Source organism: Varanus komodoensis, unplaced genomic scaffold (assembly GCF_004798865.1).
Source record: "Varanus komodoensis strain SLA01 unplaced genomic scaffold, ASM479886v1 scaffold61, whole genome shotgun sequence".
NCBI lineage: Eukaryota > Metazoa > Chordata > Lepidosauria > Squamata > Varanidae > Varanus > Varanus komodoensis.
The window spans coordinates 2,670,432-2,686,052 of NW_025336236.1; the positions used below are offsets into that span (position 1 = coordinate 2,670,432).

At 40.7% G+C, this 15,621-nt stretch overlaps 1 protein-coding gene across 4 annotated transcripts in view; it reads right to left on the reverse strand.

The window, feature by feature from the left end:
- TMEM19 (transmembrane protein 19) overlaps window positions 1-15,621 on the reverse strand; it is a 44,964-nt gene that overhangs the window by 13,228 nt on the left and 16,115 nt on the right. For 2 of the 4 annotated variants that reach the window (XM_044449865.1, XM_044449864.1), the window contains exon 3: window positions 4,360-4,519. The exons of 1 other annotated variant lie outside the window; for it this stretch is intronic. In XM_044449865.1, coding sequence (XP_044305800.1) covers window positions 4,360-4,519 — 160 coding nt within the window. Of the gene's footprint in view, window positions 1-2,410; window positions 2,609-4,359; window positions 4,520-15,621 lie in introns of those variants that run through there. One more of the 4 variants, XM_044449866.1, reaches the window with a different exon arrangement.

A 15,621-nucleotide genomic window follows, 5' to 3' on the forward strand; every position in this document is an offset into this window, starting at 1 on the left:
ATTCAGAACGGAAGATTATTTTTTGAATGACTAATGCAATGGAAAAGAATGGTTGAAGTATATATACCTATGGTTAAAGATAGTACATGCAAAGTAAAGACAGTACAGTGGTACCTCGGCTCACAAACGCCTTGATTCACAAACAAATCGGGTTATGAACAAAAATTTCTGAAAATTTTTGACTTGGGTCACAAACACCGCTTTGGATGGCGACTAAGATCGCAGCCATTTCCCCCCCACCCCCCAAGTGGAGAGATGGCCACGATCGCAGTTCCATTCGTGCAGGGAAGACATGCGTGATCAGAGGCGCGCTGCTACAGGGAAGACGGAAGCAGCAAAGCAGAGCTGTGGGGGAGATGGCCGCGATCGTGCTGGGGGCGGAGGGGAGTAGGCCAAGATCGCACCCATCTCTTCCTCCCCCAGCGCGCCGTTTGTACCCGTCTCTTCCTCCCCCAGTGTGCCTGCGATCACGCCCATCTCTCCCCCGACCCCCAGCGCACCAGGATGACGGGCGCGTGCCGGGATGACGGGTGCCTGCAGGGATGACAGGCATGATCGCGGTCATGCGGGGGGGGGGGCGGGAAGATGGCCACAATCTTTGTTGTTGTCACTTTGCTTCACATTTTTCTGATTTAAAAAATGGTTACAGAATGGATTAACCTTATTTACATTGAACCTTATGGGGAAATTTAACTTGGCTCATGACCAATTTGGGTCACAACCAGACTCCTGGAACGGATTAAGTTCGTGAGCCAAGGTACCACTGTAGATGCAAAGTAGATAGAGGAGGCAGTGGCAAAACATATTTAGTACATCTTATTTTTGGTCTGTCTGCCTATATCCCAGCAATAATACAGAAATAAAGATACGCAAAGAACTGGCAGGCAGGGGCACTTATTTAAGGACATTGTGTCAGATGGCCATTTCAAGCAACAAGAGAAAAGGAGATATTCCCTATGATTTATTGAAAGGAATACCATCATAAAATTAGTGGCTTTCTATTCAAATGCTTGTGGCTACAATGTTTAAATCTAAGATCATTTTTAAAGCTCTTGGCTTAAAAAGGAGCTCCAATTAATAGAATATCGGGGGGGGGGTGTTAAAAATATATAATTTTCAAAACAAGCACTTACTTAAAAATATACAGCAAGGGGCATCTTGAGAAACATCCCTACTTTCCTCACACTCAATGCAGTGTATGAGTGCATCTCAAAAAGATAAATGTTCCTTTTTTTTCTTTAGAAGCACCTTTTTTTCTTTTTTGCTTTTTCTATGCACATCCAAATGATCAATCAACTAAGAGTTCTTTAATTGGATGAACAGATTACTTGTAACAAGATCCAACAGTGTAATACTAAAGATTTCCATCTGGAATAATACAGAGTTCACTCAATGGTTCCAGTAAGATCTAGTACTATACACCCTGGGGAACAGGGCAATCCCCAATGGAGTGAACTGGAAAACAGTATAGAAATCAAACTATGAGTTAAGGCAGGATGACCCAGGTCTAGGTACATCATGGACTGAAATCACCTTCAGACCAGTTTAACTGCCAGAACCTCCCCTTTAAGAGTTCTGGGAATTGTGGTTTTCTCAGAGTGCTAAGAATCGCTTCTTAGAACCCCGGTTCCCATGGTCTCTTTGTGGGAGGCCGTGGAAAATAGTTTTCAATCCATCCACCCTTTATCCTAACAAACGTATTGTGGGATGAGCCTTCATGCATCAGAACCCACTCTGTGTTTATTATTCCAGTCACTGATTGATATCCCAACTTTCAGGATACGAACCCTTCCAAAGCAGCTTCCAAGCACAATAACCAAAAGGAGTATGATCGCCATAAGACAATAGCAACATAACGATTCATGGAAATGGTACACACAGCGCAGGCCGAAGAGAGAAGATAACCCGGACAGAGAGGGGATTTGAAGCGGGCCAATCCGGCCCGGGGCACTTTCTTTTTCCTCGCCTGCCTGCTTCTCAAGCACCGTGAAAAGGTGGCCCAAGACTCTGCTCGGCCCTGCGGCAACAACCCAGCACGGCTCCCCTGAGGAGCGTACACCCAGTTGGAATACGCTGCATCCACGTCGAGGGGGGCAAGGCTCCGTCTGGCTTTAGCCTTCGCCCAACCTGGCGCCCTCCTGAGGGATGGAGTCTACAACTCCCAGCATCCCCCAACCAGCACGGCTGAAGTCCCAACCGTTCAGGAGGGCGCCGAGTGGGCGAAGGTGGCGAGTCTGACCTAGCGTAAGAGATTTAGGGCGCGCGGCGAAAGGGAGGGCCCGGGCGAGGAGTCGGAAGACGGCTCCAGCCCGCGATCAGCCAGGTGGAGAGCGGCGGCTTCGCCGGGCGGCCGCGCCAAAGCCTCCCGCACGTCTCCCTCCACAGTTTGGCCGCCACTGCTTTTACGCACCTCAGGGCCGCTCGGACCTCGACTGCTGCTGCTGACGGCGCTGGGTGGGTGGCGGGACCCGCCCCATCTCCCTCGCCCGCGCGCGGCCAAACCCCGGGCGCGAGGCGCAGAAACCCCATCGCCGCCGCTTTGGAACCCCAAGCGGCCTCGGTCGCTGAAACCCCGAGATAATAGGCTGATTGTGTGGAAGAGTCACACGCTGTTGCAAGCTTCCGGGTTAGCATCAGCTGACATTCTCGTGGTTTCTTCAGCGGAAGTGAGAACTGCTCATAGAAAACAGTGAAGTTGCCCGCGGCTGTGTTTGGACAGGAGCGTGATCTACCGAGAGTAAAATGCTCAGAGATGAAATTTAGAAATTTTTCAAATAGCAAGACCTATCTGAAAGCAAACTCCACTAAACACAATCAGACTTGCGCAACCAGGCATTGCCTATAACAGAACTTGGCCTACGCACGTGGTTGACATGGAGTGGCCTTGACTGAAGTTTTAGCCCGAACCCCAAACCTAGTTTCCGCCCCGCCTTTAATTGACACGCACGTGTGGTAAAGAAAATGGTACTCGTTATTCCATCCCAAAGGAGAGGAAAAGGAGCGGAAGAGCGTCAAATACAACCGAACAGTCCCATTTTTCAACCTTTTATCAGCACTCTTTAACTTTTCTATCTCTGTGGCCTCCAGCCCGCTCCTTGTTTAGTAGTGCGCATGCACCTCATACGGACGGATGGGGTTCTCTTCTACCGCTCAGCGCTTCCCCTTTGCCCGAGAAATGTAAAGGGAGGGGAGGGTTTACTCCGGCAAGCCTCAGGCTCGCTTCATTGCCTGGCTGTTCATCCTGCACGTGCAACGTTATTCCCACGTGTGCCCTCTTGCCCGGCGAACTATTGGATCTCGCTTAATGTCCCCAGACGCGGAGCGCCGGCTGGCCTTCGCATCTAGGTGTCAGCTCAACGACACCTTGAATTAAGGGCTTGTGCAAGGCAAAAGGCAAAGTGCAAATCAAATTGATTTCATGAGGTTACCGCCCTTGACTTGCTCGTGGGTTTAAGCACCAATAGACGCTATGTGACTTTGCCCCAAGCAAGCGAACCTGTACAAGATCGCACTGGACCCGTTTTCTTTCCTGTGGCTTTAAGCACCTTCGTGTGTCTGCACTTTCAGATCATATGAGTGGTTCAAACAATGTTTACACCATGTGTACTTTTTTAAAATTGAGGCTGCAATCCTATGCTCGCCTGCATGGGAGCAAACCTTATTGAAATAAGTGAATTTACTTCTGAGTAGATATGTACAGACATGTTCTGAGTGGACATATACCGTGAGAAAGTGAAAGCATCCCCTTGCCTAGGAATTAATTCCTATTAAGAATAATAGGACCTAATTCTGAGAAGATGTGTATAGGATTATACTGTAAGATCAATTACCAAAATAATTCTGGGCTAGCGCAATTAAGATTTTGAAAGTAAGGGTAAAATCTGTTGCCTTCCTACTCAGTTTATCTTCTTTTTTTCCAGGCAGAGTATTTTATTAACTGTAACAAAATGGGATCCTCAAAAAGAGGTAATCAAGAGAAAACCAATGGGGTGAACCGAAAAAGTATTTATTGATCCAATATGTCTCAGACTATTTCATATGGGCCTTCAGGTGATTCTACAAAAGATGTACCAATAATCTTTGTTATAAAACTTAAACATAGTTTATCTTGAGTCCCACAGCCCATAGCTATTTATAACAATATAAAATAATAAAATCAGAAATGGGATACTATTGTTAATCTAACATTAAGACATGTTCATAAAGCATAACTCCAACGCACTAAATATCTCTAATAGAAATAGGAGGCTCCAATTTGCCTAAATTAAATGAAAATACTTTTCTTCTTAGAAGCCATGAAATCAATATACAAGTTATCCAACATTCATGTATATCCCCAAGGGATTTAAAAATACTCACTGCAACTGAAGAAATGTTCTGATAAGATGTGTTCACTCTTCTGTCTCCTGCCCAGCAGTGAGTCAAAAAGATGAATCCAAGCTGACTGAATGGGACTTGTAGATATATTAGCTTGGCTTCATCTGCATGACTCACTGTACCATAGGAGAAGGCATGGGTTCTGTGAATAATGATAATAATAATTATTTTCTATACCTCCCAATAGCTGAAGTTCTCTGGGCTGTTCACAAAGCACATTTTTTTTTAAAAAGTATATTGTATGAAAAGTATATTAACATGTTCAAATTTAAATCCAAAATTTTAAACTGCATTTTAAACATGTTTAAAGAAGAAAAGGATTGATAAAACTATTATATTTATGTCCAGTCTTTTTTCCTTTTGTGAAGAATCCAAGGCAGCATAAATAAATGACCTTTTTATTTAAACGTCATTTTAATTGTTAATATTATTTGCTTATTTTATCTGCCCAGGGCAACTTATTTTATATTGTTAATTTGTTTTATGTATTATATTTTATGTTATGAGCTGCCCCAAGACTTCGGCGAATGGGGCGGCATAGAAATGTTTTAATAAATAAAAAAAAAATAAATAGCTCTATTTTATCCTCACAGCAACAACCTTGTGAGGTAGGCTGGACTGAGAGTCTGTGATTGACCCAAAGTTACAGACTGAACTTCATGGCTGAGTAGGGACTAGAACCTGGACCTCCCAGATCCCCAGTCTACACTCTAACCTCCACACCACACTGGCTTTCTAGAAACATGTTAAGTTTTATAACAAAAGTTATTTATATATCTTTTGTAGATTTTCCTGGCCAACCATATGAAAGGATTCAAAACACAGTGGATCAATAAATGTATTTTCTTCATTGTTTTCTCACTTGAAATATTCCCTTCATTCATACAAAACTTGAGAGTGCATCTGAATGATCATATGATTGATGTGAAGCTATAGTGGAATGTGCATATAGGAAGGGACCTGTTATTTGAATGCGTAAGACACATTAAGTATGTGACAAGTGCGTGCATATCAGGCCTGAAGTATAATTACAGTAATTACACAGATGCCACTGGAAACAACCATTCTTTGGCAAGCTGTAGTCACATGGCTTATCATCTTTAGGAGGCATAAATCAGCCTTCCTCAATCTGGTGCCCTCCAGATGTATTAAACAATAACCCTCTCTTAGTCCTAAATTCTATCTAAACATGATGGCCAAGGCCAAAGAGAACAGGAGACCTCTATGTATAATTATTTTCTTCACACATGAAAGGTAGAATTGAGCCAGGGATACATTTAATGGGATCACTTGCATCAAAAGCCACATCTACATAGCACATCTACTTGTGCTGGATCAGACCAAAGGAATATCTAGTCCAGCTTTCCATTCCCATGTGCAACTTAGGGGAAACCCACACGTAGGCCATGAGTGCAAGAGCATTCTTTACTCGTATTTTCCAACAAGTAAATTCAAGGAACATACTCCAACACAGGAGGTCATATATCACAATTGCTGGTTTTATTCAACATTTTATTCATTCCCTTCAAATGAAAATTTAACCTCCTTTTAACCATGTCCAAATTGAAGCCTCAGCAGTTAATCCCATAATTTTAAATATCCAGTGAGATAGTTAAAATTATCTGTTCCGAATCTCTCAACATTCAGCTTGATGAGATGAACATAGGTTCAAGTATTATATGTGAGATTTACTTCAGCATTTTTCCACAAATATACAAATTACATTTTAGAGGATTGTGGTCACTGCTTTCAATTGGTTTAGAAGCATTTATATATAACTAGTCTACCTAACTCAGCATTCTGTTTTTCAGAAAGACTGACCAGAACCAAGACATGATAGCAATAGCTTTGTTACCCTAGCAAAGTTAAAATCATGCTTTTCACGTGGTACGCCACTCCTCTCCTACACTTTTCCAGTGGTATTTGGACAAGGAAGTTTACTGGGGGATTCAGGGTCAGTTGCTGACTCTAACCCATCACATGGGATTGTGGTGAAGATAACATGGAGGATGGGAAAGGGGCTGTATAAGATGGCTTGGGTTCCTTGAAAGAGGAAAATAATAATACTATGTAAATAATAAACACACACAAAAGAGAAAGAACAATTTCAAAATCCACATTTGTGTAATTTCTTTATTAGGCCAATCAAAGAACTTAAAAGGCTCGGTCTTTAAAGACCTCTTCATCAGGTCAGATATTACAAAAAGCAGGGACTCCTGATAGAAAAGGGGAAAAACTTGATTTGATGGTGCCATCAGAGTGAATTGTATCTAATGCTAGTCCTGCTTAGAGTAGACTCATTAAAATGGGTCTTAAGTCAGACTAACATTGGATATAACCAGTTGTCTGCATTTTCAGAGTCCAAAGACAAAGTGAGGAGGTTTGCTGGTGTTTACATCAGACCTTGCAAATCATGTGGTGCTTACTTATGTCTCCCACTTTGTCCTAAGACCCTGAACATGAAGACCCTGTGATATTGCCATCAAGTTGGTTTCCCTTCCCCACCATTCCCCCCAGCTTACTTCTGTAACATCTTCCCTGACGAAGAGCTCTGGAGATCTCACAGACTTGTACATGTTCTATGGTCTTTTGGTTGACCTAATAAAGATATTATACTAATATAGATTTTGGAATTCTTCATATATAGTTGCTAAAGGAGTAACTGCGTTCATCTGTCGTGGAAATTACAACAGACAGTTTCATGAAGCTCAGGTTGAAAAATTCGTTCAGCCAGAGGGCCTTCTTCCCTATGGAGAAGTATTCAGGAGGAACATTCCAGTGGAGGGTGAGGTTTCAAAGTAAAAAAAAATGGGGCTAAAAATACCAACATCCTTTACCCTACTGCCACTAAGTAACTAAGCCTTAGATTTATTTCACACACACACACACACACACACACACACACACACACTCCCCAAACTGCCCCATCTAGCCTGGTTTAAACCCTTGTTTGCAAAGAAACCCTACTTTTGATTTCTCTCAAAAGTAAGTGGTACCAAAAAGTGGGAGTGCGCTTTTCCACATTCCCAAACACCCAGTGCCTCAGGAATGGGTGGAAAAGATGGGAACACTTAAGGAATGAAAGAAGGATATATTTAACCTACCCTTTTTTTCAGAAGCAAAGCTCACTCATGGCTTTGCTTTGAATTGACAGCTCGCCCTTTGAGAGATGCCATGTCAAAGCAAGGTTAACCAAAAAAGTGTTTGGAGCCTCTTCGGGTTAATATTCAGGGTTGATATATGATAGGGATGAAAGGATGATTTGAAACAAGGAAACAGGAAGAGTGAAAATGCAACAAAGAAAATTCCTTAGCCATAGTGGGAGGGGGCCAGGATCAGATAGCAGGTGGGAATTGGCACATAGACAAATAGCAGTACCCTTGCTCAGTGACCTCATGGATATTAACTAACAACCCCTGCATAGAAAATAAGCTCCTTATAATGCACATGGGGTGGATGAAGTGGAAGGGAAGAACAGGTATTGGAGTGACATGGAACAGGTGGATGGAAAAGATTGTAACCACCTAGTACCTCAGCAAATGAGGGAGAGGAGGAGGGGAAAAGAGGATGGGGAAAGGGCATAAATATGAGATGTGAACATGTGCTCGGGGAGTTGAAAAGGGGAAGAAAACTCTCCAACTCCCTATATTGCAATAAAGTTTCAAAAAAAGAACTCTTTGTTGCCTGGAATATTTTCACAGGGAAAGAAAAGAGTGTTAATAACAGTACATTTTGATAACAGGAATTCTCAAGGTCATTGCCCTGATGAGGCTTCCCATTTTCCAACCCACAGAACTGCAGCTCCCTGCAGCTGCACAAGTTCCAATTAAACAAAAAAAAATTAATTTTTTTTTAAAAGCACACATTTGAAGTGCAAACTTCTTTTTAAAGATGGCGAAATAATGATAGCCTCTCTGATGTGCGGCTTGGGGCTGTTAATGTCACCTTGGAGATAGTAACAGTAATCTGCCCCATCAAAAATCACCCACTGACAAAAGATCAAAAGTCCCTGAATATCCCTGTACAGAAGAGGGTGTTGAAATTTTGGAGGCTCTCACAAGAGGGAGGGCACTATTTTGCTTAATTGTTCATAAATATGTCTTTATGAACAATAAAGGAGGGAAGGATGTCAGTGCCCAAGGTGAAAAGTGGAAGACAAATAGTATCTGAGTGAGAGCCAAGCCATTATCTATAATAGTTTGGGTATTATGGCCTCTGTCTATCTACTTACCTATCTATCTATCTATCTATCTATCTATCTATCTATCTATCTATCACGTTTCTATCATTCCTGGGTCAAAAAAGTTCCCAAGTAATGAATAAATGTAGACCATTCCTGTGCAAGCTCACAATTTGGCACAGCTGACAAGGAAACCGGAAGTGGAAGGAAACAGGAAGAGATGAATTTATTAAAACTGGTGGAATGGCAATTTGGCAAAGCTTCTTCTACCTCTAATCTCCCTTGCCTAGGCCTGCTGCCATGGCTTCTGCTATGGCTGCTGCTGGCGGCAACTGGGGAGGGGAAGAGGAGCCTTCGTACAGGGCTGATAGGCTTCCTTTGGCATGAATTGGTGCAGGCATCAGAACCTCTCCCCCTTTGAGTATAATAAGCATGTGCAGAAAGCTCTTTGCAGTGCAGTCTTGTGCATCTCTGCCCAGAGGCAAGCCTCTGAGTTCAATATGACTTACTCCAGTTAAGCATATGTAGGATTACACAAGTTGTCTTTAATTATATTAATATGGGAATCAAATGTTCTTGGATCAAAAGTTGTTGTCTTTCTGAAATGAGTTGCTTTGAAAGTAATGTAATTTACTTAGTAGTTATATGTTTTGTCAACCTGTTTACATTTGAATGAAGGCACATACTAATAGAGTAGTTGCTCTAGAAATATCTTTTTTTAAAAAGTTGATGTTTAGAACGATGCTACTGAGTAGCATTGCTACAGATTGCTGTTTCTTATTGTCATTTAATTTGTTGTAAACTGCTGTGACTGCCATTTTAGTGCTGAAAGGCAGTGTACTAAACAAATAGTCTGGCTTGATATATGTGAAAAATAGACAAATAATCTTACACTCTTTTACTAAGGTAGAGAATAAGTAAAAATAATGAAGGAAGTGGTATCAAGAGGAAGCTTAAAATAAGAAAACAGCAGTGTGTGTTATCTTCAAATATTATTTCTGGGAAATAGTATTACCAATATTAATGATTAATACTAGTATTAATAAAAATATCACTGATAATTAATAGTATTTTTATTCCTCTTGCTCAGAATTCATGAACTCAGTCAGAACCAACAGGAGAGATTAAATGCACTTAAGTGACTTCCACAGGATTGTAAGTCAAGCCAGTTTGGCAACTTTAAGGCCATGCCCTGGTGTATCACAGTGTTAGCAATGTAGCTAATAAAAAGTGTTATTTAAAAAAAGAAGTACAGGATCTACAGATGAATCAGAAATTGAGTAGGCAGTAGGGAGAGAAATTGCATTTCTCTCCTTGCATGAGAAATGGTAAAAACTTCACGATGGACATTGGTGACTAGGCTACAATTTTCCAAAGCATTTATGTAATTTTCCAGTATCCTTGTATCCTTGATCCACTACAACATATGCAGGTAAGTTTACCTTAACCATTGCTGTTGAATAATCTTGCAGAACTCTTTTAATCATTATAATATTTTATATGATATCTTTCCATTATATATTTTGCTTGGCTTTTTAAAATAGCAGTTTGTTTCTTTACGGTAAATTTAAAATACTTATGGCTTGTATGATACAATATGATTAATATGGAAATGCTGTTTGTTTCTATTTATCCATTTGTTTCTGTTTATCTATTACCATTTTTATTTCTTTAAAAATGAATTCTGTAAGCCATCTTTAAAGTCATTGTGTTGGAAAAGTACAATGAATTAAAATCACTTCAATAAAACAAATTAAATTTTAAGCCAATTTGGGAATGACATGTTCTCATTCTAATCTGGGAATGACCTGTTGTCTCATATATTCTAAATGGCACCCACCTTTTTAAGATGCTCAACAAATAATGTTTAAATATATGTTTTAGAAGTCTCATTGATTCTGAAGGCACATCTTTTAAAGAGAATGTGCTTAGGTTATTCTTATGTGCTTATTCTTGATAAAAATCAAGAATTATGTAAAATCAAGAATTATATAGTAATTCATATGTGCTTATTCTTGATTAAAATCCTGTAAAAAACATAGCAGACTAGTTTATTCTAAACTGTGTGTGGGCACATGTGTGTGAAGTAAATACCATTTCCCACAAAATATTTTCAGACTATGTTACCTTGATGCTTTTCCATACTATTACTTTTTCCTATTTCAGCATTATTTTAAATAAATGTATTTGCAACCAACATGTAAGGAGTTTAACCCATTCCATATAACAGGGTTGCAGGAATTTAAAGCTGCAAACTTAAGTGCATTTACAAGGGAGTAATACCATTGGTCTGTGGGGCTTACTTCCTAGTAAATGCAGGCTGCAAGCATTTCTAGGTCCATATAATTCCTGTATGATAAACCAAGTAGGAAAATCACAAACATTATGAGTAAATTCCCGACAATAATATAAATATTTACAGTCTAATTGTCACCTGGACTTTCAAAAAGTGTGTTAAGCACTGTCATAAGAATTCTGACCACTATATATACTGCCCCCCCACACCATTTTTCTCTCATGCCTCTTTCCTAATTGCATAAACAGAATGCCTTGCTCCATTTCTTGATGGTATCAGAGGGGCTGGCAAACCAGGCTTCTCAATCTTTTATGTACATCTACTAAGAAGCAAACCACATTGAGTTCAATGGGACATACCGCCATGCAACAATTCTTGGGACTGCAGCTTTACAACATCGTCTTACACATATTTGTCAGTGGGGCTTGCTTCTAAAGAGACATGAACAGGACTGCTCTATAAATTCCACTGCCTGTAAGGAGTACTGTCCTTACAATTAAGAAGAGTTTGTCATGATCCATCTGCTCAGCTGAGCTGCTCCAGTTTTTGGAGATCAGGCAGAAGGGAACGTTTTGAACTTAAACTCCCATCAGCCCCAGTCTGCAAAGCCAACTGTTAGTCCAAATCATGTGAAGGGCATTGCATTGGGGAAGGCTGCTCCAAGGAGCACAGGAAATGGGGCATACATCATTCATCCATCTCCATTTTACCTCTCAGGATTGTTAAGCTGATATGTTACACTGAAAGTTAGTGGGTGCATTGTTAATCAGGCACATTGTGGGTTGCTGCCTCCTCCTTCCCTCTTTAGTCCTCAGGTATTCCAAGTAACACTTTGGGAGGAATGAATCTTTGCCATCCCTCCATCCCTTGATCCATAGTCCCCCCCCCCTTTTACCTTCCCCCCACCAAGAATGCAAAGGTGGCTATCAAACTGCCTTTCATAATTCCTGCTTTGGCAGTCACAATCCCTCCAAGCTACTTCAGCAGCTGCGGGAGGCTGTCCAGCCTTTTTAAACAAAATATGCAGAACTGTGGTCAAAAAAGTATTTTAAAAAACCCATTTGCAAAAATGTACTTCTTGCAGAAGCTCATGTGGGTGGGCTTCAAAGCTTGTCTGGCCTAACGTTCAGGTGGTGCCTGTTGCCAAGGAGCAGCAAGAATTCATTTGTATAGCAGTAGTCTGAAACCTGTGACAGGGGTGTTTTCAGGGGAATTTATACCCTCTTCTCAGCAAGACCTTTGTTGTTGTTGTTTCCTTTTAGTTTCCATGATGAGGGCCCACTTTTGCCCTTTGTCCTGCATCTAAGACAGGGGTCCTCAAACTTTGTAAACAGGGGGCCAGTTCACTGTCCCTCAGACTGTTGTGCGGGGGGGGGGACTAAAGTTTGAAAAAATATGAACAAATTCCTGTGCACACTGCATATAGCTTATTTGTAGTGCAAAGACAACAGGAAAAAACAATATTTAAAATGAAGAACAATTTTAATCAACATAAACTTATTAGTATTTCAATGGGAAACATGGGCCTGCTTTTGGCTAAGGAGATGGTGACACCCCAGAAATGTGTCCACAGCAACACAATGAGTATAAAACTGATACAATTAGGACTATTTCTGCAGAGAACAATCATAAGCTCATTATGAGCACAGAGCTCATTTACATATGTGGTAGAGTGATCCACAGGGGATCAATTTTTGGAAAGCAACGAACAGGCGGTGATGAAGTGATCTGTCACCTGCACACCACCTGTTTTAACCGCCATTTCCAATAGCAATCAAATGACACTAATAAATCTGCACTTACACCCATAGAAATACATGACATGTGGCATCCTACATCAAAATTTGCATTACAATTTATTTTTCATGAGCAAAATAGAGGAGGAGAGATGGAGGGGAGCAACTTCTGAATCTGCTAAAAATTATGATTTATTATTTTAAAAAAATATAAAACAGCTTTTAAAAAAAGGGAAACTCACTGAATATTCACTATGTCCTGCAACCCAAGTCCATCTCTACAAATTATGTCTCTGCATATAGTTTGTAAAGATGGACTCGGGTTGCAGGACTTAGTGAATATTAAGTGAGTTTCTCTTTTTTTAAAACCTGTGTTGTTGTTTTTTTAATTAAAAAATATAATTTTTTGCAGCTTCAGAAGTTGTGCCTCAATCTCTTCTCCACTGCCATGTGGTTCCTGTCACTGCCATGTTGTATATAACTCCTGAAAGGTGTCACTGCCATGTACATATCTCAGGGCTGTCACAGCGCAGATAGTTATGACAGAACACAAGGAACCTCTGCTCTCTCAGCTGACGTAATCACACAGAGAATTATCATCAGTGACCTGTGAGGGGCTGCACTCTGCTCCTTATGCTATAATACCACAGTTAGCTATATTTAGGAAATAAAATTAATCTGACACAGAAATATTCATTAATGAAAGTATTATATAGTTAAAAATATATTTTTTCTTACCTTCTATCTTTTTTAGTGTCTCTGTCTCTCTCTCTTCCCACCACCCTCCTCTCTTTTGTATTCCCGCTTCTCTCTTCTGTATTCAGAGCCAACGCATGCATGCAATAGGGGGAAAATCCAGCACAAGAGTTTCAGGGTGCGCTTCCACCAGCTCAGAGCTTTCAGAATCGTTCGGAGATCATTTTCTCTGAATGAGTCTGAAAACTCAGAGGTGGGCCGGGTAAGTGACCTTGGTGGGCCGTATCAGGCCCATGGGCCGTAGTTTGGGGATCCCTGCTCTAACAACTCCGGAAAAGTAAAAGCCCTCTCTCCCTTTTCCAAAGGCAATCAAGTTTGAAAGGTAGCTGTTAAAACACAGGGTCTCTTTAAAAGGGGAATTTTACTGGAAGTGTGTCTGTCTGGACTGGGATGTCCATCTGAGCATGTCCAAGATGATCCTATACTCCTATCCAACTTTAATTTTAAAAAAAGCTTTTATACAGGGATGCAGTTAGGGTCTGGCTCAACAGTCACTGAACCTCATGGACAATAAGATAAGAAAAGGAAGCATATGTTCCTGCTTGTACTAAAAGGTCATAGATATCATGTTGGTAGGAAAATGACAGACACAGTGTACTGTGACTGATATGGCTTATCCTATGCTTTTTCCTTTTAGTATTCAGCCTTATGTGCGTGTTAGAGATGTATCTTTTTAGGCTAAAATGTTATGTATTAGCAACTTCAGGGAGGAACACTCACCTGAAGTATGAGCTAATGCAATGCTGTGAAGTATGGAGAAATCTTCGAAGAACTTGTTCTACATAAAAATATAGTGACAAAATACAGGAAGCTAATTAAACTTGTTGTTAGGCACTATAGCTTCCTTTCATCTTTTTCTTATTCATTCTTGTACGTGACCTCAAAATACACTCAACAGTCAGATCCTATCCATGGCTAGTCAGAGAACAAGTTTCACTCTTGTCAATGGAATTTGCTCCCAAGCATACACAGGATCACAACCACATGGTGAAAAGAACAAGTAGAGAAAAAAGGATTCCACCCTCTTTAAAACATTGCAGAATCATTGCAGAAATGCTGCCTTATTTTAACTGGATAGAAAATAGCCTACCTATGCCAAGAAGCACTGAAGATGTTTGTTTTTAATGCTTACCTTCCATATGTTTCCTGATGTTAGAATGTTGTAATTGTTTAAGCTCATAGTAAAACTTACATATAAAAAAATCTCCATTTCTGAACAGACATCTTCAAACTTTATTGCTTTTTCAGGGCTGGAAAGCCAGTGATTGGTTTTGTATCCAGCCTCTAATCCTCTTTGTTGCCCTCTTCTGAGCCCTTCCATGTTTCACTGCATCTCTCTTAACTGTTCAGGAAATGTCAGTGGAGATCTCATGAGCAAATACCGGTGACAATCATTTTGCCCTAGTTTGCACATAAGCAGAAGCCACCATGGGTAAATTTCTTCCCTGGGATTTCTTGCTGCAGTGACTCCATTTTGAATATTCAGTTGTGGTGGAAGTACATTGTAGCTTGTTGTTACACGATGACCTAGTGAGTGTAGATTGTTGGGTTTGCACGTAATAACAAGCTATGTCACAGCCCACCGTAGATCAATATTCAAAATGGTGGCCACCGCTGTAACAAGAAACCCTGTGAGGGAATTCACCCACAGTGGCTTTTATAATGAGTGAACCAGATCAATAAAAACAAAACAAAAAAACACTAGTGATGTAGGTAAAAGCAAGTAATTTGAGGTGTTACCAGATGAGGCTTTTTTACTGGGGGCGATTCGAGATGATATCATCTTTAACTTTTCCCCAATACTTCTTCCAACTTGTCTTTTCTCCTACAAAAAATTGGTTTAGCTGGAATAGCCACACGCCTTTTTATTGGTAGTACTTGGGGTCCCTCTGTCTGTTGAAAGCAATGAAGAACTGTTGGATGCAGGTGTTAACAAGAACAACAACAGACATAAACAGCTATTAGCCAATGCATCTGCTAAGGCATGAGAGTGCTTTGCATACCTCAAGACAATAACTTGTTCAGAGTAATGTGGTGTTCCTGGCCTGTCAGTCTCAAGGGGCAATGCTGCCCTCTCAGCTTGTTCTTCACCTTTGCTCAGGGTGGTCATAGTATCTTGGAAGAAGACTAAGCTAAAGTAGGAATGAAGCACTTCTGCGTTTCTTTGCCATCTGTTATCATTTCATCATCCTCTGAGTAGCTGAACCACCATTTCTTTCCTTTAAAAAAAATTACATGCATCTAAAGGTTTTCGTTGCTTTTAGCATCCCTAACTT